Raw genomic sequence first — 23721 nt, forward strand, 5'->3', positions numbered from 1 at the left:
AGTGGAATTGTGTTTCTTGACTATTATTGTTCATGTTCGAAAGTATGGAGTATTTATACTACACAAAAGTCAAGATACGTATTTTCTCATTTCTTAGTGAAATGACATCCGTACAGGTGACAAGGACAACTGACTTTCCGGGTGTTGAAAGCTAGATAATCATTATCTCCAACAAATCTGAAATTGTTAGAAGTTGTAGAGGTGTTTAACTTGCTCACGATTGATGGAAATCACACTAAGAAATCTAGCAAATGTGAGTGGGAGAAGCCTGCAAAAGTAATTTGAAGCCCAGTGGTAAAGCGGTATTGTGTTGATTGAGCGATGATTCGGTGAAGTTACCAAATGTGAAATAAGTTGTAATTTCTTTGCCAACCACAAAATTTATGTCACCTGAAAATAATTAAAATAAATTATGAATACAAATTTAAGCATAAACAATATATACAAAATCTAAAAGATAGTTACTACATTATGCACAAAATTAAATTTGTATGTTTCTAATGAATAGAAAATTTGTTGATCAAAGTAACTACAGTAGAATCTCAATAAATTAATAATGTTGGAACTTTGAAATTTTATTAATTTATAGAGATATTAATTTACAAATGTTTTCTTATTTAGATTTTTTATTTTAAGATATATTTATTCTATGATAAGAAAAATATTTGATTTTAGTGTATATACATTAATTGTTATTTTTTGAAATTTGAAATTTATATTAATTTTATTATATTATTTGGTGTATATAATATATATTGCATAGAACTTAAATGTGATTTTAGATAGAATATTACTAAATCTCATCAAAAAATATTAAGTGTTTAGAAAAATATAAAAATAATTCTAATGTGAATATAAAAAAAGCATATAATAATGAGTTCTTACTTATATAAAATGTGTATACATATAAATTATTAATTTATAGTTTTAATGGGACCATATATTTACATAGAATTTTCTAAAAAAATATTATCTTATTATTTTATCGATTTGTGTCAAATTTTGAACCGGTCCAAGTTGAAACCGACGAAATTTATTAATTTATAAAGATTATTAATTTATCGAGTATTAATTTATAAAGGTTCTACTGTAGTTCTTTGAATGTGTGAACCTTTACATTAACTGCCTTTTTCGCAAATGTAGTTACACATATAAGTATACCATTTATTTACAATATCAGCTCAAATGTACAGTGGTAGTCTATGATCTGAGCTATATTTTGTCATGAAATAGTTAGATTTTTTTTAATGAGATAGTCACTATATTAAAGGAAAATATATAGAAAATTTACTTTTTGCCTCTATATTTAGAAATGGAAATAGCATACATTAGAGCAGTTTCACTTCTATAATATAAATTTTCTATTTTAGAGAAAAATATAGAGATAAAAATAGATGTGGTTGGAGATGGTCTAAAGTTCACGAAAATTAAAATAACTTTAATATTACTACATATATTTTAGTTTTAAGTATTTTAATGTTGAATTTATTTGTCATATAAAGCAAATTGAAAGACATGTAAATTAAAAAAAAACGTAACATATTATTTGGTTATATAATATTTTATTATCAAAATAGATATATTAATTTACACAAATATAAATGGCGTGATCTATAAGTTCAAATACAGTACTATTAGAAGTGGTCGTTCCAATTGTTGGAGCTTCACTCTTCTTTTTCTTTTGTCGTTACTGGGGCTAAGCAAATAAATGGAATCCAAAAATTCAAACTGAATTCAATGAACCGGATCAAAAAATTCGACCGAATCCGACTTGATAAAAACAAATTCAAACCGAGTCAAATTCAACATAAGTATCAAATGGATTTTGTTCTACTGTATTTTGAGTTATGGATTTTATTCGAGCCAATCCAAACCCGAATTAACGGATATCCGAAAAGATCTGAAAACTTCAAAATCTCAAAAAGTAATTCATACCAAACTTGACTTCACCTCAAATAAGTATCTAAAATATGCTAAGATACTACTGAACACCTAAAATAAGTATTATTATATGACTCGAGTGCTTAGTGTAATATATATTTTTGTATTCGGTCAATATTGATGTTTTATGTTTTGATAACTACATTAGAATTCAATCATGAATATATACTTCTGAAATTTATCGAATATTGTTTTATTTTAAAGTTTAAATAGTTGTTATTTGTTAATTAACTTAATTTTAACCTCTGATCAAAAATTCGTTGGACGTTGTCCGTACGCGTTAAGTTGGGCTTAGCAAGTTTTGAAAAAAAATTGGAGACTAATCGGGATTTAATCAGTGGTTAATTTTATATATATATATATATATATAACGATACATACAATTTAACAGAGTATTGACCGTAGTCTAGAGATTTTGAACTTGATAAACTTTAACAGGTCGCAGATTCGAACGGGATATGTGGTCTTTTTGTTATTTTACATTCTTTTAATGAATGCAAATTTACCAAAATGTTATCATCTTTTTCCTTGCAACTGTCGAACCTGAAATCCTAGCTACGGCGTTTTACCTCTTTCACGATTTTTATGAGTTTTCAGTGATTTTTAGAAGTTTTTACTAAGATATGATAGATTTTCAATAAAGTTTTTTTTTTTAACTTAGAATTGAGAAAATTAATTATTTTAAAACTGATATTTAATCGGTGAATATATGGTCGCCATTTTAGACAATTATTTTAAATAGCTTGTATTTTTCTTCTCTTGATTATCACTTCTAAATCATGCAATAAAATTTTGTTAGTATAAATTGTTTAAATTTATCTAATTTGTGAATTATAGTGTATACCTTTGTATCATATACAAGTACTAGTGGTCTTCCGGCGCGTTTATTTTTATTAAATGAATTTACAATTTATTTTATGATTTTAGAAAAGAATATACAGTATGTTCAAAAACATAAAGATGAAAATATGTTGGAAAAGTAATATTTTTCCGATCCAATAGTGATTAGCGACCAAAGTGTATTTTGTTTTGAAGTTGTTTAGATCAAAGTGGAGTAATATAAGTGATTGTGATCAATTTTAATAAAAGTAGAATAAAAAACTTATAGTCGTAATAAAATTAATTTAATTGAAATTTAAATTTAAAATAAAAATTGATGTTAAGGAAAAATGTATTTACTTTCCAATTGATTTCAATGGTATGATGTAATGGGAAGTTTAAAAAGCCAATAATTTGGAATTTAATTCATTACATGTGACTATATGTACAAACACATTAAAAAAAAATACCTTGATAGAAATACAAATGCAGGCAATACTTGCTTCACCATTTAATTATAATCCAAAAAATTTAATCATAATCCAATTGAGTTTCTATAATATTTTATAATAATTAAAGGAATTCTCCCACAAAATTTTTTATTTTAAAAAGTTCAGAAAAATTTATATATTTTAGGAGCTAAAAGAAAGAATGTGGAGTATTATATTACAGCCTTAGTTTTATATCAGTGTTTTCTAATCATGAACTAATGTTCTCTTGGAAAAACCAAATGGCACAACCATGATATTACAGCCTTAGTTATATATCAGTGTTTTGTAATCATAAACTATTGTTCTCTTTGAAAAACCAAATGGCACAACCATGATATGTTATCTATAGAACACATGCGTATAGATTGCTATGAATTTTTTCAGACCATCCATGTAATGTTGCAGAGTTGCTTGCATTTGTCACACCAATGAGTGTAATGATCTTTCCATAAAAACAAACAAAAGTCAATTATAAGTCTATAATATATTATGTTTTTGGCACATTATATGTACGTCTTACTAATAGTTTTCAAGGTTTTATCGAGTCTTTTTAGTCCATTTAAGTCATTACAGGTCTGAAGTTGCATTGATTGAAAGATAGACCAGCTGAAGGGAAAGAAAAGAAAAAGAGTGTTAAACGGAGTCTTTCGCGCAGAACAGCCGACCAGAGCAGCCTGAGTGCCTGCTTCAGCGACAGAGATAAAAAAAAAGAAGTTTCCAAATATTTCAGAATTTGCCCTAGATTTCCTATTTCTTTCCTATAGCCGTCTGTGGCTCCTATATATATTCTCCTATTTATTACTTTAGACATACCTTAGTTTTTACGCAAGAAGGACCTAAGAGAGCTTTGTGATTTGCGATTGCTACTGTAAGGGAGACGGTTCCATCTATCTCCTAGAGAAGATTATCCTGAACCCTCTGGTTTCTATTATTTATTATATGCAGTATTGTTCAGAAATCATGCTTCTCTGTTCTTGTGTTATGTCTGAGTAGTCACCGAGTTAGTTTAGGGTTCTAGGGTTTGGATTCGTAAGCTGAAGCATAAATAAGTCATCTTAAGATTGTCTACATTCATATATGTTCTTATTGCTTGCATTGAACCGATCACTTAGTGCATGAATTAGGGTTAATCAATTTAGCTAGCTGTTTATTGATAACTTGATATGATTTGAATGAGCTTTGCATCCCTAGTCAGCGAGAGTAGATATTAGGGTGTATTGTGAACATATCGGACTTGATCTCTAAAGCTTGCTAGCGCGTCTTGATCCAAACAAGAGTTTAGGCATCAAGACCGACTTGCAAAGGAATCAATACCACGAGAGTGGATTGATTCAACCTGAGTGATCCGAGTTTAGACATGTTATAAACTGAAGTTGAATAATTGCTTGGCTTGCGATTTACATACCTAAAGAAGAAACCCTAGACTAGCGCCTTTAAATCAATTCAAAACAACCTCATCTTGTTACTTGTTATTTACGTTATTGACTTTTTTAAAAATCCCCACTTTGTTTTAGCTTAATTCTGATCCCATAAAGATAAAGTGTGAACAGGTCCTCTAGAATTGAATCTAAAGATATTACAACTACACTGTTAACTTGACAGTAGACAAAGATCCAATTTTAGTGTATCAAGTTTTGGCGCCGTTGCGACGGGGACCAGCTTTTTACCTTTATTTTTCGGTTATTTATTTAGTCTAAAACCTCTAACTTGTTTAACCCTCTTTTTGCAGCGAATGACCCAAGTGCATGACCAGTAGACATACTCGGAGCAATACACAAGGGGACTTAATTTCGCTTACAAATCAGGAACTCGCAAGCTTAGAAAGAACCAACCGTCAACAAAAATCAATTACTGCCACAATGGCCGACTTCGGCACTCCAGAACAAATGGCCGCTTCTATGCAATAGATGCAGCAGCAGATGCAACAGATGCAAGAGTTGCAGCAAACAATCGCAGCGCAGCAACTAGCTGCACAGCGGGAACCACCTGTCCCGATTGGTGAGAGGAACCTACCGCGTAACATCCCTGCTACGCGCTCTGCTATCGCTCCACCACCATGTCAAAGGGCAGATTTTGAGATAAAACCCGACATGATCAATCTTGTCCAGAGAAATATGTTCCATGGACTGTCAGCTGAGATACCAATGGAACACATTGAAGCTTTTGAAGAGATATGCAGTTTCACTCGTGCAAACGACATCCCACCCGACTACATCAAATGCATGATGTTTCCATTCTTTCTAGCGGACAAGGCTTCACGATGGCTTAAGTCATTACCTACAGGTTCCCTAACTTCTCGGGAACAGGTTAGAGCAGCTTTCTTGGGCCACTTCTACACGAAAGCCATAACAGCTGCCCTAAGGAACACGATCTCCTCCCTCAAGCAACTCACTAATGAACCTTTCAATGAAGCGTGAGAACGGTTCAATGATACCCTCAGAGAGTGTCCTCATCACGGGTTTGACGATGACCATGTCCTAGGAATCTTCTACGATGGTGTGGAATGGGAGTTCCGCAATGCTCTAAATGCAGCGAGCAATGGAGATTTCATGGCTCAAACCACAGAAGGAGCTCACACGCTAATAGAGAACATGGCAGCTAGTTCGTCCAACAAAAACGAGGAGACTGACCGTTCCAAGAAGGTGAACAGCATGGACACTAGGAAGATTGATGAACTCGCCGCATAGGTCGATCTGCTGCTCAAGAACAATCAGAATCAGATCTATGTCATGGAAGAAACTAATCTGGAACCAGGTACTACAGATGCTGCAGCAGAAACCGAGACATCGGAAGAAGATCAGCAAGAGGTCAGTTATGTCAATGGGCAGAGTTGGCAGTTCAAAAACTACCATCCAAACCCTAATGTGAGGAACAACCCGCATCTGTTCTCATACAAGACCAATCTTGACAACACCAACGACAGACCTCAAGGAAATCAGTTCCAAAACCCTGGATATCAGAAGCCATACTCTCAGAATCAGAATGGAAAGATGTTCATCCTCAGCCAAGCTCAGAACCAGTTTCAGAACAGGTAAAACAATCCGCAAGCTACTCCAGCAACTGCGAGCGGTCCGCTAGATGAACTGAAGGGAATGATGCAACAACTTTTGCAAGGATAGCAGATTCAAGGAAAAGCACTCAACCAGGTCACAACCGAGATCAACACTCGAATGGACAACATGTTCACAGAATTAAATTTCAAATATGATGCTGTGGCAAGCCACATAAGGAAGATGGATGTCCAGATTTCTCAAACAGCTGAAACGATAAAAATGCAACAAGGAACACTCCCTGGGAAAACATGCAAGAACCCCAAGGATTGTAACGCAGTCGAGCTGAGAAGTGGAAGACATCTCCCAGATCCTGTCCCCAAAAAGCTCACTGCTAAAGAGAAGGGAAAACAGAAAGAGGGAGAACAACCTGAGGATGTCTTGGACGACGAACAAGACGCAGAACAGCCAGCTGTGATAGAACAAGTAGCTCTTACGACGCCAGATCGGCCTGTTCCTGCTCGCGTCTACACTCCAAAAGTTTCCTACCCAGTCCCTGCTAAGAAATCACACAAGGATTGCGAAGAGATGAAGTGCAAAAAGATGCTAGAGAAGTTGAATGTCAAGCTATCTCTCATGGACGCAATTCAGATGATTCCTTCAATGCGCAATCTTGTGAATGGGCTAATCTCTGGGAAAACCTCTGCATATAGCGATATCGTGATGGTCTCAAAAGAATGCAGCGCAGTCCTTCAACACAGAACAGTTAGGAAACTGGAAGATCCTGAAAAATTTGTCCTATCGGTTTAGATTGGAAAAACAGTCTTGGCTTGTTCTTTATGTTATCTAGCTTTCAGTGTTAATCTCATGCTCTACTCAGTTGCAAAACGCATGGGACTAACCAACTTCAAGCATACTAGGATTTCGTTGGTGTTCGCGGACAGATCAGTCAAGCTGCCAGTAGTTGTTCTCGAAGACCTGCAAGTTCAAATTGGTGACACCACTGTTCCGGCGGATTTCGTGGTTCTGGAGCTCGAAGATGAACTGAAAGACCCTCTCATTCTGGGCCGACCTTTCCTATGCACAGCTGGTACAATCATTGATGTACGCAATGGGAGGATCAATCTCCAACGGGAGATATTGTGATGAAGTTTGAGATGGACAAGCTGCTCAAACGGCATATGTTAGATGGTCAGAACTTCACGATTAACGACGAGAACGCCGCCTTGACCCCTCAACAAGGGATGATCGAAGAAATCCTCGCAAATGATCCTTTGGAATTAGCTCTGATACGAGTAGAGTCTGAGCAAAACACGTACAACGTCGATGCTGACGGGTACGAAAAGATGCTAGACTCAAGTGGAAGATTTGAAAAGACGGTCACTTTCCTAAGTCTGGGGGAGACGAGCAATCAGATTTCACCAGAAGGAGCAACTGCTCCTAGAAAGCCGACCAAACGGACCAGCATACTCGATGATTCCTGGAGCGAACTCAAGGCTCCAAAGATCGAATTAAAGTCCCTTCCAGCGGGACTCAGGTATGTGTTTCTTGGACCTAATTCCACATATCCTGCCATCGTGAACTCTGAACTCAAAAATGTTGAAACTGCTGAACTTTTATGTGAATTGAGAAAATACCGAAAGGCAATAGGGTATTCATTAGAAGGTATTCCTTTTATTTCACCCGATTTATGCATGAATAGAATACATCTAGAAGATGAATCGATGACTTCTATAAAACATCAGAGGCGGTTAAACCTAAATCTAAAAGATGTTGTTAAGAAAGAGATAATGAAACTTCTAGAAGCTGGTGTAATCTATGCGATTTTTGATAGCAAATGTGTTAGTCCTGTTCATGTAGTTCCTAAGAAAGGGGGGATAACTGTGGTTGCTAATGAAAATAATGAATTGATACCTACTAGGACAGTAACCGGTCACCGTTTGTGCATTGATTTTCGAAAATTAAATACGGCTACACGGAAGGATCACTTCCCGCTCCCATTCATTGATCAAATGCTTGAGAGATTGGCTAACCATCCATATTACTGCTTTTTAGATGGTTATTCAAGTTTCTTTCAGATTCCCATTCACCCAGACGATCAGGAGAAGACGACTTTCACGTGTCCCTACGACACATTTGCCTGCAGGAGAATGCCGTTTGGATTGTGCAACGCTCCTGCGATATTCCAGCGTTGCATGATGTTTATTTTCACTGACCTAATTGAGAACATAATGGAAGTTTTCATGGATGACTTTAGCGTCTATGGGGACTCCTTTTCTGTCTGTTTGTCAAACTTGTGCAGTGTCCTTCAGCGGCGTGAAGAAAAGCATCTCGTGTTGAATTGAGAGAAGTGTCACTTCATGGTGCGTGACGGGATTGTTCTCAGTCACAAAATCTCAGAGAAAGGGATCGAAGTGGACAAAGCAAAGATAGAAGTGATGATGAGTTTACAGCCCCCAAACTCTGTCAAAGGAATCAGGAGTTTCCACGGACGTGCTGGTTTCTACAGAAGGTTCATCAAGGACTTCTCCAAAATCACGAGACCACCCACTCACTAGACTGCTCTGCAAGGAAACTAAATTTGAGTTCGATAGTGATTGTTTGGGCGCCTTCCACACGATCAAAGGAGCTCTAGTCAGCGTACCCATTGTGGAACCACCAGACTGGGAACTTCCTTCGAGATCATGACTGACGCAAGCGACTTTGCGGTTGGAGTAATGCTCGGCCAACGAAAAGATAAGAAGCTTCACGTGATCTATTATGCGAGCAGAACACTAGACGAAGCTCAATGTCGCTATGCAACTACAGAGAAAGAACTTATGGCGATTGTCTTGCCTTCAAAAAATTCAGATCCTACCTCGTTGGCTCCAAGGTGATAGTGCACACGGACCATGCAGCGTTGAGATACTTGCTCACAAAAAAGATGTGAAACCAAGGCTGCTACGATGGATCTTATTGCTCCAAGAATTTGACCTAGAAATCAAGGACAAAAAGGGCATTGAGAATGGCGTTACAGATCACCTCTCAAGAATGAAGATAGATGAAGACACAACACTTGATGACAACCTTCCAGTCGAGCATGTCTACTCGATCAGTCTGGGAAGCGTTACAGAACAACCGCTCCGTCCAGTTTGCTCCAGCATTCTGGAACACCTTGTCTGTACGATCAAAAAGCAACATCCCAATCTTCCATGGTTTGTTGACATCGCCAACTATCTGGCTGCTGAGAAAGAACCGGTCAAATTCACTGGCAATGATAAACAAAAATTTCTAAGAGGAGCAAGACACTACTATTGGGATGAACCCTATCTGTACCGAAGTTGCAAGGATGGAGTATTCCGACGATGTGTTCCTGAGTTCGAGATTCCAGGAATCCTCTACCACTGTCATGGTTCCTCTTATGAAGGGCACTTTGCGACATTTAAAGCCGTGTCTAAGATCCTTCAAACCGGTTTTTGGTGGCCAACAATGTTCCAAGATGCCAATTCCTACTTCTCTAGATGCGACTCATGCCAGCGCCAAGGGAATATCAGTAAACGGAATGAGATGCCTTAGAACTTCATCTTGGAGGTCGAAGTATTCGATTGTTGGGGAATTGACTTCATGGGACCATTCCCACCATCTTTCATGAAAGAGTACATATTGGTAGCAGTTGACTACGTTTCTAAGTGGGTGGAAGCAATAGCCAGTCCAACAAACGACGGAAAGGTGGTGACTAAGATGTTCAACCATAATCTTTCCAAGATTTGGGGTACCACGAGTAGTCATCAGTGATGGGGGTAGTCACTTCATCAACAAGATCTTTGCAGGTCTATTGAAGAAGAACGGCGTGCAACACAAGGTAGCCACGCCATATCACCCTCAAACTAGTGGACAAGTGGAAGTTTCAAACAGAGAGATCAAGAGCATTCTGCAGAAAACAGTCAACACCAGTCGAAAGGATTGGTCACTCAAGCTAGACAACACTCTCTGGGCTTACAGAACAGCCTACAAAACACCAATCGGGACCACTCCCTACAACCTGGTGTACGGTAAAGCATGTCACCTGCCGGTTGAGTTGGAGTACGAGGCAGCATGGGCTGTGAAGCTACTCAACTTCGACATCAAACCAGCAGCAGAGAGGCGATCCATGCAGATACACGAGCTGGAAGAAATTAGACACCTAGCCTATGAAAGCTCAAAGATCTACAAGGAGCGAACTAAAGCTTATCATGACAAGAGAATCATCAGCCGCAACTTTCAGCCTAAGGATCAGGTGCTCCTTTTCAACTCAAGGTTACAATTGTTCCCTGGAAAGCTGCGATCTAGATGGTCCGGACCATTCACCATTAATGAGGTCCGCCCCCACGGAGCTGTTGTGTTGCTGAACACAAAAGGGGAAGAGTTTGTTGTCAATGGTCAACGCATAAAGCCATACCTTTCTGAGACAACAATCGCAGAGGGTGAAGAAATTCTCCTTAGCAATCCTTCCTTAGCCTAATAGGCCAACCAAGTCAAGCTAGTGACTTAAACCAAGCGCTTGGTGGGAGGCAACCCACTCGTGAGTGTAAAATATTCCTTTTAGATTTAGTTTTGTGCTTCGTTTTACTTATTTGCAGGATAAAAATCAAAAACCCGAGTTACTCAACCAGGAACAGTCTCCGAATTTTTCAGAGCAGCTGCTCCTCTAAGGTAAGTTCCTCGGGACCAAAAAAAAAACAAAAAAATAAAAAATAAAAGTTTTCAATTTTAGTAATTTTTTGTAAAATTTTAAAAAGGGAACCCTAGCTTGTGGGAAGTGGGCCACGATGTGGGGGCCTATAAAAGGGGAACTTACCCCCATCTTTTCCCCACTTCCCCCAAAACCGCCTCCTCCCTCTCCACTTCGATTCCCCCTCTTTAAAACCTAAACTCTTCAAAACTTCTCCAACTTGTTTTGCGATTTTCTCTTTCTACTTGCTTGGATTTTGAATTGTTTGATTAATTGCAGGACTCTCACACCACCATTCGAACGGTAAGAGGCGTAATCACTTTGTGATTCTCAGCCAAAACTCAACTCTTTCTCTTTTTGCGCTTACATAGATCGATTTCTAGGGTTTTTCGAAATCAAAATCGACCTCTCCCTTTGCTTCTAGGATAGTTTGTGGAAGTTGAGAATGGTTGAATCGATTAGTATTGTTGGAAAGTTATAACCATTTCACCATTGTTCTAGACTTGTACATGCATCGATTGATTCCATATTCTTTGAGAATCTATTAAATCGATTTTTGTTTGAATGGCAAATTGTTCTAAGTACCTATGCTTCAAAGAAATTGTATATGGTTCTCCATTATCGATAGCTTGTTCTCTTTACATAGGGGTAGTGGAAACAGTTTGCAATAAGCACCCACAATTGTACAAGCTTCCAACTTTTTCAACTTAACCCAATCGAATGGTACTAAGAAATTTCTTTTGGTTTTGTTTTGCAGATGGCTCCCAGACGTACCAAGATGGCTTCCACGATTAAACCACCATACGCTCAAGGTGAACCGGAGGATTATAGTGTTCCTCCAACTTACCCATGGCCACGAGAAGAGGGAACCAAGATCTCCCTCACAGATCCGAACATCCCTAAGTCTTCGGAGACAAGATGGGATAAGGAAGTCTCGCGCCGTTACAACACTCTGCTCAACACCAACATCTTCCCAACACGATTCGTCGACGCCGGGGCTTTGAGTGACCTAGGCCTCCATGAGGATTTGCATGCGGTTCTCCAAGTGCTGGGAATAGTTGATCTCTGTCACATAACTCACCCGTTGTACCCAGATTTGGTGAGGCAAGTCTTAGCCACCGCGGAGCTAACTTTCAAGAGGCCGGGTTTCCAAATCTTTGAGGAGGCTTCCTTCACTTTCTTTGCAAGTGGTGTCAAGCATTCCATCAGCTTGGAGACGCTGACTGAGATTTACGAGATCTCCGAGGAATACACTCAGACGTCTTTCCCAAAGAAGTTTATTCCGGAGCAAGCATTATGGAAATTCATCGCTTAAGGGGACTTCAAATCCCGATCAGCCAGTCAGTCTCACATCTGCAACCCTGTTCTGCGGATTGTTGCAAAGGTCATGAGCAACCTGCTTTTCTCAAAGGACCAGATGTCAAAGGTGACACGGGGAGAGTTGCAGATGCTGTGTGCCGGTGTTGAGGACGAGATCAAATTCTCTGACATTAGGATTCTGACTTCGCCATTGACAACCAGTCCCGGTTGTGTGCTTGTTCAGATGTTTGTGGACAAGAAAGCCAGAGTGGCTAAGGGTTCTTTGAAGAAAGACCATTCTGGAAGTTTGCTTACTCCCCTCTTCTGCCACTTAGAGCTTGATCCCAGCCTCTACCAGTGCAACGAGACAACAGAGTTCATTGATATTCCTTACCTGATCAACTGCCAGATTCTCCGCGACGAGACCACCTACAGTTTCCTTGGTCAGAACGGGAGCAACCTCTACTGCAAGCTGCCTCAACCAAACATCACCTCGCTAAGTGATGTGACCAACATCTGTTTCGTCCCTGATGCTAAGTATCTCTGCGCCGACCCAAAATCATCTTACCATGAAGATACTATGGACGATGTTGAGTTACTGCACAGTTGGAGGCGACAATGCATATGACTTGGGCCCCCTTGATGACGACGCAGATGACGCCGCCTACCATCGCTGGATGGTAGATTCTCAGCGCAAAAACAACAGCCTCATGAAGAGGATACTTAAGGCGATCACTGGAGGATGCATGGGAGCTCCGAGCACAGCTGAACCTCGTCAAGACCAGCCTACACCGAGCAATTGTCATCCAGGGAAGGAGCCAGCAGGAACTACAAGGGGTGACAAAGAGACTCCATGGGCCACTCCGCGCAAAAGGAACAGACGTTCCGCTGGCCAGTCCGAGAGCGATGATACTGACTAGGCAGTCTCCTAGTTCTATCTCCATTGTTATATCCCTTTGATCTATTTATATTTCTGTTTCCTGCACTTGTTTATTATTTTAACCTTTCTTTGAATTATTTTCTCACCAGGGATGGTGAGAAGTAAGTTTGGGGAGGCGCTTATCTGCTACTAATCATTTACCTTCGGTTTTATGTTTAGAGTCAGTCCGCTTTGAGTCGTTTTGATATCTTTATCGAGTCAGTCCAACCTTGTGGGAATCAGGACCTCATTCTATGATGTGCATTAACCACCCTCGTGCTTTAATTCATCTTATTCAGTGACCTTAGAAGAGGTGACAGACGCACATGTGGATCCAGAACACCCTGACATTACATCATCTTGTTCTCCAAAAGCTTTCAGCTTGTCGAGGTTACTCTGGAAATACTTAACTCCATCTAACTTGAACTTAATCTTGACTGTAATTCTTCTTGTTATGGGCGTTAGAATAGGGTTTAACGTGATTAACACTCAGGACTTCTTATTCTTGCTATCTGTCTTGCTGATCCTGAGTGGCTAGCTCATCTTTAGCTAGTACCCACCTTAAAACCCTAAAGCCTTTGTTCCTCCCTCATGCATTTGTTATTCAGTATCTTATGTGCAGATATGTGCAAAAGGGCCGAAGAGAAAAGGATCGACACAGTCTCTTACTCGTTGATGCAACAAAATTTTCTGCTGAAGAATAGGCGGAAGTACACGGAGCAGCCGCTCCGCCGCCGATGATCTAACTAAGAGAAAAAGAGAAACAAGAATGAATGAGAAGTCAAGAACTTCAGTGGCATGTTACCAATCACAATTGTTACCTCCTGCTTCGTCACCATCACCTATGTATTCAAAAAAAAAAATAGCTTTATATACTTCAGAATAAGGTGATGAAGGAGGAGAATAAAATTTTTGAAAGACAGACGTCACTGGTAAACTAGAAGGAGTATAAAGTGAAGAGATGAGAACCATGCAAATCAGAGCAACTGTTCCTAAAGATGAACGTGCAAAAACGAGTAGAGGCTGTGGACATCAATGGATCTATCCTCTCTTGCAATTTTGCACGATATCCTGCATCCTCTACGAAATTTGGTAACCCCTAAACACTGATTAGCTCCACTTAAACACAAAAAGACATGTTTCATACCTAGACCGTTACCCTATCTAATGCCTATGATAAGAAGCTCACGCCACTCTTAATTGAATGTAAGGAGTTTTGTCTGGAAAGTTTTAACTTTGGCAGGTCTGAGATATAGAGTATGGAGCCGTTTTGAACATCAGTCAGTGGGGTTCTTGGTAAGGATGTGTTTTTTTTAGCTAAACTGCTTGTATGGTTCAGAGATTCGTGGTTATTGTATGGTTGCTGAGAATAGGCGAGTTCCCACACTTTCAAACCCTTCTCTCGGTTCTTAGTACTTGATTTTGTTTGAGGACAAACAAGGATCTAAGTCTGGGGGAGTTGATATATTGTGTTTTTGGCACATTATATGGACGTCTTACTAATAGTTTTCAAGGTTTTATCGAGTATTTTTAGTCCATTTGAGCCATTACAGGTCTGGAGTTGCATTGGTTGAAAGATAGACCAACTGAAGGGAAAGAAAAGAAAAAGAGTGTGAAATAGAGTCTTTCGCGCAGAACAGTCGACCGAAGAAGCCTGAGTGCCTGCTCCAGCGGCATAGATAATAAAAAGGAAGTTTCCAAATATTTTGGGATTTGCCCTAGATTTCCTATTTTTTTCCTATAGCCGCCTGTGGCTCCTATATATATAGTATCTTATTTATTACTTTAGACTTACCTTAGTTTTTACGCAAGAAGGACCTAAGAGAGCTTTGTGATTTGCGATTGCTACCGTAGGGGAGATGGCTCCATCTATCTCCTAGAGAAGATTTTTTATTATATGCAGTATTGTTCAGAAATCATGCTTCTCTGTTCTTGTGTTATGTGTGAGTAGTCACCGAGTTAGTTTAGGGTTCTAGGGTTTGGATTCGTAAGCTGAAGCATAAATAAGTCATCTTAAGATTGTCTACATTCATATCTATTCTTATTGCTTGCATTGAACCGATCTCTTAGTGCATGAATTAGGGTTAATCAATTTAGCTAGCCGTTAATTGATAACTTGATATGATTTGAATGAGCTTTGCATCCCTAGTCAGCGAGAGTAGATATTATGGTGTATTGTGAATATATCGGACTTGATCTCTAAAGCTTGCTAGCGCGTCTTGATCCAAACGAGAGTTTAGGCATCAAGACCGACTTGCAAAGGAATCAATACAACGAGAGTGGATTGATTCAACTTGAGTGATCCGAGTTTAGACTTGTTATAAACTGAACTTGAATAATTGTTTGGCTTGCGATTTCCATACCTAAAGAAGAAACCCTAGACTAGCGCCTTTAAATCAATTCAAAACAACCTCATCTTGTTAGTTGTTATTTACTTTATTGACTTCTTTAACACTTCTTGTCACCTATTAAATAAAAAGCTCAGAAATTAACTATATAAATGTCTGCGAATGTTTATAACCGAGCTCAAGTTCCAGTTCTAACACGTCTTTTGTTATCTGTCCATCAGAGATTATGAGAAGAACATGGTACCGGCCTCCACTTTCTTCCACAATCGTCATGGCTCTTTCGATGATGCGTGCAAAAGATGTCCGACCTGCTACAAAACCAGGAAAAAAAATCAAGAAAGAGTACAGGGGGGACAATATCTCTGTAAGACATGAGAACTTCTTCAAACCAGTTACAAAATATGTATTATTGGAAATGAAACTAAAGACATGTTGATCAGGTGTTGTAACTGTGAAATCAAAACCAAAGAAACTAATTTTCTGTAACCACAGACCAAAAATCAAACTTATCAGTTAAATGATAAAAGACCAGATCTTTGAGGTTTTTACCATCTCCGAACCGAATCCATAACATGGGATCAAGTCATCTTCATCTGATAAAGTCTTTCCAATGATGGAAATTATACATATTAATCTATTAAATGATAAATCGCATATATAGGGAAAAAATCTTAATGAAAGACCAATGAAAATATAGGAGAACGAAGAAGTTCTCATGTGTTATCATCAAACTCTCTAATCATATAAGACCAATGATTATCATCAAATGATGAAGCATAGCTGCATATATATATATATATATATATATATGGTTTCACATGCTGCACAGTACCATTGGATCGAACTATTGGAGATCTACAACATAATTTGGATAATTTTTTGAGAAGACAAGTATTCTTACGCAAGAGTCGCGACTTTGGCAGGTGGAGGAAACAATATCATTGATTCAATCTAATGCATCTTCGGTCAGATTTCCATGAACTCAGAAATCTGATTCCATCCTCTTCTTCACCTTATCCTTCAATGGCTTGTCCGGTAAACCTAAAATCGCATCAAGCTCAAAGAAATCCAAGGAGTAAGTTATTTATGTTTGAAATCAAACAGAACCCAGAAAGAAAGAAATAAGCAATACATGTAGATCTTCCAACCATGGCTTTAAAACAGAAATCATCAAGACAAGGCCTTCCAATCATGGAAGCTGAAGATGTTTCCAAATAGGATTGTTGTAAAGGTAAGTTTTTATGAGATTCGCCAAGACTGAAGAGAAATAATCAATAGATGGGAAGATTAATGGTAAATCTGAAACGTCGTTTTCTGTCGATCACAAAACACGTTAAATGAATGAAGAAAAGTGGGCACCTGGCAACAAAGCCCCTTTCTCCCGAACGACGTGCACAGCCTAAAAAAAAGCAGATACTTCAATTTTATAGTTATAGATAGATTTAGATTATCGAAATCCGATATATAACTTAACCAATGGATTCACTTCGGTTTCCGATGTGTTATACTATATGTCTATATATCCAATCCAAACTCGAAGAAATCGAACCGAATCTGAATTTAACTTTAAAACATTTCAATGGGTCAAATTTCATATTTCAAAAAAAAACCCCCGATTGAATCCATACTTAATTTGATTAGATAGCCAAACACCCAAACCTAGTCGCTATTATTGAGGAGGAGATGTTTTAATTTTGGTAATAAATTTTAGTTATTACACAACTTTTATACCCCCTATGTTTGGCCTATATTACGGGAGAGGATGACGTGGTATCCCCGTGAATTTGAGGGAGAAAGAGAATTCGTCTGAGAGTGTGCATATGTTTTGGCGGTGAAAATACTTTTGCGGAGAAACGTGTCGGCTAGGTCGGTTTGCTTTTTTTTTTTTTGTCTTCTCCTCTTTGAAGGAGCATTGATTCCTTTTTTTGGTTAACATTTATCCTTGCAAAATCTAGAATACATATTAGTCTGTTTTTTAGTTGTCTCGACAGTAAAGAGAGTAACTGTTTTGAGTTTTTTCAGTTGAATTTGGAGTAACTTAAAGTTTGGGGTAGATAATTACTGTAAAAGGTAAACTCGCGCATGGATTCTAGACCGTACGCTGTTTTCTTTAAAAAATATTTTTAGAATATTTTTTTTTTTAGTTAAATTCTCAAAACTTTTGAAATTCTAATTTTCACACTGTTGATCCAGGTCGTTGAAAAGATTGGCTAAGAGTCTATTATCCCATTGCTTCTCAATCATCTCTTTCTTCCGAAGAACGCCGCTACCACCAGAGAAGAGAGTGAGCTGATTCAGGATAGGTAATTCGTTTTCTTTTCGGTTTACATTATTATTTCTTATGCTTAACTTGCTTTGGTTGTGTACTCTGTTATGGTCGAATCTTGCATTAATATATAAAATCTTTGGATTTGTACAAAATCTTGTTTTTTTTAGGAATTTGACGCATGTGAATCATTTAATCATTAACTTATTACCAGTTTGTTTGAAGAAAGAATAAAAGATATTCATGTCTCAGTAGAGCAAACAATCATTTCTTGTAAAGAGATTTAGATCTCACTACAAGTTTGTACTATTTTGTTGGCTTATGTGTTAACGGTGGAACAGGAGAATAGTTATGGCTGAGGAATTTGTGTCGTCCGGAGTGCAGAAACTCTTGGGCGTCGTGAATCGAGAAACTAAGCGATTGCGTGGAGTTCACGAGCAAGTTGCTGATTTAATATGTCAGAAGAGAGCGCTACAATCATTTTTGGAAGATGCAGATGCCAAGAAATATGGGAGTGAAAGATTGAGAAACCTCTTGGAAGATGTAAAGGACGTTATTGAGGATGCTGAAGCTACAGAAGATTCCTATCTTTTGAAAGAACGTAGTGGAGAAGAAAAAGGGATCATGACGTGTGTGAAAAGACATTCTCGCTTCTTATTTAATCGCCGGAAATTTGCTACACATATTGAAGGCATAAATAAGAGAATCTCTAAGCTGATTGCCCGAATGTGTGATTTTGGAATACACCAGATCATCGATGGTAACTGTTCAGAGTCTTCGCAAGAGAGACAAAGGGTGCAACGGGAGACCCAACAAACATTTCCTGGAAGTTTTGAAAATAATCTTGTGGGAGTGGAACAAAGTGTTAAAACACTGGTTGGTCACTTGGTGGATAATAATGATAACATCCAAGTGGTTTCCATATCCGGAATGGGTGGTATTGGTAAAACAACACTAGCCAAACAAGTTTTTCAGCATGATGATGTACGACGTCATTTTAAAGGATTTGCATGGATCTATGTTTCGCAAGAGTTCACTCAAAAGGACATTTGGCAAAGGGTATTGCAAGATCTTAGACCACATGATGGAGACGTTAAACAGATGGATGAGGGTACTCTTCAAGGAAAACTCTGTCAATTATTGGAAACGTCAAGATATTTGATTGTCCTCGATGATGTATGGAAAGATGAAGCTTGGGACAGAATCAAAGCGGCGTTTCCCCTAAAAAGAGGTAAATTCTGATTGCATATACATTACTCTCCTTTTCAGTTTCATCAATTACTGTAATAAAAGAGATTATAGCATGACAACACACCGTGGGTTATGAAATGCATGTTATTCCCTAGCTAACATGAAAAGTATTTGGCAGGTGGTTCTAAGGTGATACTTACTTCTCGCAATGAAGGTGTGGGTTTACACGCAGATCCAACATGTTTTCCCTTTAGACCAAGAACCTTTACCCTCGAAGAAAGTTGGCAGCTGTGTAAGAGCATAGTATTCCCTAAACAAGATGCAACTGGTACGTTTTCATAAGAATATGATGATTTCGTAAGGCCAAAAATCGTGATTTCTCTTATGCCTTCCAAATGTTTATATCAAATAAACTATGGATTAAATCACTAAACTATATTTGATACGTCTAATCATATTTGATCATACATATATTAGTTACGCAACATATTTATTTTGAGTCTAAAAATCTTTTAAAAAAATATTGCCTTGTGCTGGTTTGCAGAATTTGTTGTTGATGAAGAACTAGAAGCCATGGGTAAGAAAATGATGCTCACACATTGTGGAGGACTACCTTTGGCCGTTAAAGTGCTAGGAGGCTTGTTAGCTAAGAAACCTACGGTTTCTGAATGGGAAAAAGTATGTGACAAAGTTGCACGAGAATCTGGTTTAGATGATAAAAAACTCAGTTCAGTTTACCGAGTATTGTGTCTGAGTTATGAAGATCTGCCAATGCATTTGAAGCATTGCTTCCTTTACCTAGCTCATTTCCCCGAAGATTACAAGATAGATTTGGAGAAATTGTTCCTTTGTTGGGCTGCAGCAGGAATAATAAAATCATTTCATGATGGAGATACCACCATTCGAGAAAGTGGGGAAGACTATCTCGAAGAGCTTGTAACGAGAAATATGGTTATAGTTGTAAAAAGCAATTCGAGTTGGGAGACTCATTTCCCTAAAGACTACAAAATGGACGTTGAGGAATTATTCACAAGCTGGGGTGCAGAAGGAATAATAAAGTCAGTTTGGAATGGAGCGACCATTCAAGAAAGTAAAGAAGACTACCTTGAAGACCTAGTTAGGAGAAATATGGTCACTATTGTAAATAGCTATTCGAGCTGGGGATCGGGTTACTGTCAGATGCATGACATCATGAGAGAAGTATGTTTATTAAAATCCAAAGAAGAGAACTTTGTTGACTTCATCAACGCACATACTTCCACCACTACCATCAATGCTCACATTCCTAGCAGATCTCGAAGACTCGTTGTACATGGTGGCAGTGCACTTCATATGCTGGGACGTAAAAAAAATAAAAGGGTTAGATCTATTTTGTGTTTTGGAGCTGAGGGAAACTTGTGGAAGCAGTCATCTCGAGGATTCCGAAGTTTACCATTACTCAGGATGTTAGATCTGAATGGAGCCAAGTTTAAAGGAGGGGAGTTACCTTCCAGTATTGGGAAGCTCATCCACTTGAGATTCTTGAGTTTACGTGGGGCTTGCGTATCTAAACTACCTCATTCCCTAGGGAACCTAAAGTTTCTGCTCTATTTGAACTTGTGCGTCAATCAGGTAGTTCATGTCCCAAATGTTTTAAAAGAGATGCTAGAGTTGAGGTACCTTTTGCTACCAGCTTTTATGGACGATAAAACGAAGTTGGAATTGGCTGCTCTAGTAAAGCTGGAGACGTTGTGGTATTTCCCAACGAAAAACATCAGTGTGACAGACCTCCTATGTATGACTAGGCTCAGGACTCTCCGTGTATATCTCAATGGTGGGTGTACTTCTGAAACACTATCTTCATCTCTTCGTGGATTAAGTAAGCTGGAGCAGTTTACTTTAGTTGCTTCTGACAAATCACATGTTTATAACGGGGGAGATTTCACTAGGGACTGCAATCGTCTAAAGAGTTTAACGCTGGTCATGCATATGCCAAGGTCTCTTGAGCAAGATCAATTCCCTCCTTTACTTGCACACATATGTCTGCAATATTGCAGGATGGAGGAGGATCCAATGCCGGTTCTTGAAAAGTTGCTTCATCTGGAGTCGGTTGATTTATCAGATAGTTGCTTCGTCGGGAGGAGAATGGTGTGCTCGGAATCTGGATTCCCTCGGTTATGTGCTCTACAAATATCTAAACAAGAAGAACTGGAAGAGTGGATAGTAGAAGAAGGGTCGGTGCCATGTCTTCGTACTTTGACTATAGAGAAATGTGAAAAGTTGAAGGAGCTACCTGACGGGTTGAAGTATATAACTTGCTTGAAGGAACTGAAGATTCAAAGAATGAACAAGGATTGGACGAAGAAATTGGAACCAGGTGGGGAACACTATACTGCAGAGTCCAACACATTCCTGATGTTCAGTTTTTCAATTGTATCGGCGAATAAGAATAATAAAGTCTACCAGGTAAATCTTTTTGGTGTTTATGTCCATTTCGTTGGTTATGTATCCTTTTTGGCGTTAGTTGTGAAAGTCACGTTAGACAGTCTCAACTATATTATATTATATACATTGATCTAAACTTTTATGTTTTTTTGGCTTGCAGGTGAGAATCTTGACCTGATATGTTACCGATTGTGTGTGATGTGATAAGTCGTTTTATCTTTTGTGTTGATGTATAATATTCAAACATATCTTATTTACGAACTTACGTTTGTATGTTGCTTACTTGCAAACTCTCTCTTTCATTCTATTTAAGTTTGATATAATATTGTGAACCATCCTTTCATCGACTTTCTCCTTCTCTTCCCTTGTTTTATGAACAATCTAATACATACAGAATATGACATACTCTTGGCAACGATTTCATTACCAGCCAAAGTGTTCAAACTTTAGTTCATACAGAGGGCCGTTTTTAGCATGTGCAAGTGGAGTGGCCAAACCTGGTCCAAAATTTTAGAGAGTCCATAATTTTTTTGTTTTAGTAATAGTTATAAATTTAAAAATCAGATAACTATATTTAAGTTTAATTTTTGTATTTACTAACTAATAAATATATATTACAAATTTTATTTTTTTTACATAACCAACAAAAATGCAATAAGTCAGGAAGTAATTAACATTTATATCAATTATATATTTTGGAAAGTACAAAATAGTTGTCGGTGTTTGTTTTAATATTCAATGTAAATTTAGAATTTAATATTCTAATTTGATTATGTTTAGGAAACTATGATTAATTAGTGATTATAAATAAGGAGAGAAATATTTAATTTTTCAATAATTTTTACAAAAAATAGTAAACACAAAGAAAAAAAGACTAGTCTAAACTTATGTCGAGAAGAAAAAGTCTCCAACTACTTGTTTAATCAAATCAAGAGTCTATGGCTAGTCTATGGCTTTTTGTCTAACGACTATCGAGGTTCTTTGCTTTATTAGTTTTTTTTATATAGATTATGACTCTTAATTATGGATACAAAAAAAAATCAAAAGAAAAAGAAGCTGAAAAATTCATATTAGATTGTGTGTATATATTATATTTTATAATAATATTTTGTCAAAAAAACATAAATTATTTCAGGTTATTATAGAGGGCCTTGTTTTTTTTTTTTGAAAATGGTCTCTATAGAGTTTAAGATGGCCTTGTAGGCTCTTTTCATAACTCTGCTTTGAATCTTGAAAAATTTACCCTCAAGGACACATTTTGTGTTTTTAATTACCCATTAAGACACTTTGGGGTTTGGAAGATACTTTCCCAAATCATTTTGTCCAATTTGCCCTTGAACTAGATATCAACGTGTTTGAGTATATAATGAATTATAAAAACATTAATTTTTTTTATATTTTGCATCGATAACTCAAAAACTCCGGATCCTCTTTCTCTTAACCTAATCCTAAAAACAATCTTTTATATTCATCTATCAATTACATTTGAACCAAAGCATGGTCATCTTCTTCGAAAGTACAGTGGTGTTCTTCCGAGACCGTAGTGTTCTTCAGAGGCTGGCCTGTTATTCCTACACCGTCGTCTTTTCTCCGGAAACGTTATTTTCCCAACACCCAAACCCAATCTCTGTGACTCCTCTATCTCACATCCAAGACCAAACACAAATCTCTCTGTCTCCTCCGTCTAATCTGGTCAGACTGTGAATCTTTAACATGTAAGGTGCGATTTTGTGCGATTTTTACTTATTAGATCTCTGCACGTACACACATCCCTTGTCCACACCTCCCTTGTCCACACACCTAAACTAGGGTGTGGCTACGTATCTGTGGACACACAAGCGCATGTGGGGGTTTTGGTTGTGGATGCAATCTTAGGTAAGGACACAGATGTGTGGATACATATTGTTGGATATGGGAACTGTGGTTGGGTTATATTTTGAGGACTTGGTGGATACTTAGTGTTCTATATGCAATTTTTTATTTAAGTGTCTCTTTTTCCAAATCGGAGGAGGAAAAAGTGATTTTGGTTCTCAAAATGGGTTCCGATCGGATGAAAGAGATCAAGGTCGTAGTCTCGTAGATCCGTTTACAACCAATGTTTCTGCAAAAACTTCTCAGGCAACACATTTCTTTCACAAGGTTTTTCCAAGTCTCTAGAAAATATGCACCCAGAAAAGAGAGAAGCAGTTGAAAAAGTGATGCAGCGTAGCTTCTATTTTCCTTTTTATTATAATTATGTTTTCATAAGGATAATTATAAATCCTTTAGAGATAATGATTACTTTAGATATTAGAACTCTTTACTGTATTAGGATCTTTTAGTCGCGTAGTATATATAGACACC

The 23721-nt window shown here is 37.8% G+C and overlaps 1 protein-coding gene, 1 long non-coding RNA gene, 1 other non-coding gene and 1 pseudogene across 5 annotated transcripts; 2 read left to right on the forward strand and 2 right to left on the reverse strand.

The window, feature by feature from the left end:
- Positions 1–5605: 5605 nt before the first annotated feature.
- On the reverse strand, positions 5606–5712 carry LOC125584822. Its single transcript, XR_007321729.1, has one exon. It is a non-coding gene; the product is annotated as a small nucleolar RNA R71 (small nucleolar RNA).
- Positions 5713–5980: 268 nt separating this feature from the next.
- Positions 5981–7387, forward strand: LOC106393768. The gene is made up of 3 exons (XM_013834439.1): positions 5981–6282; positions 6472–6967; positions 7052–7387. Exons 1-3 carry the CDS (start codon positions 5981–5983, stop codon positions 7385–7387), a joined length of 1134 nt encoding a protein of 377 aa, XP_013689893.1.
- An 8158-nt stretch (positions 7388–15545) lies between these two features.
- LOC106390806 lies at positions 15546–17122 on the reverse strand. 3 transcript variants are annotated; one of them, XR_007320740.1, is made up of 4 exons: positions 16972–17122; positions 16857–16896; positions 16399–16754; positions 15546–15808 (listed from the first exon to the last, which is right to left on the reverse strand). It is a non-coding gene; the product is annotated as an uncharacterized LOC106390806 (long non-coding RNA). The 3 variants fall into 3 exon arrangements; XR_001278342.3 differs by having other exon boundaries at positions 16857–16999; XR_001278341.3 differs by lacking the exons at positions 16857–16896; positions 16972–17122 and having other exon boundaries at positions 16399–16845.
- Positions 17123–17417: 295 nt separating this feature from the next.
- On the forward strand, positions 17418–21721 carry LOC106390805 (annotated as a pseudogene).
- Positions 21722–23721: the final 2000 nt, after the last annotated feature.

The sequence above is a fragment of the Brassica napus genome, chromosome C3 (assembly GCF_020379485.1).
Source record: "Brassica napus cultivar Da-Ae chromosome C3, Da-Ae, whole genome shotgun sequence".
Taxonomy (NCBI): domain Eukaryota; kingdom Viridiplantae; phylum Streptophyta; class Magnoliopsida; order Brassicales; family Brassicaceae; genus Brassica; species Brassica napus.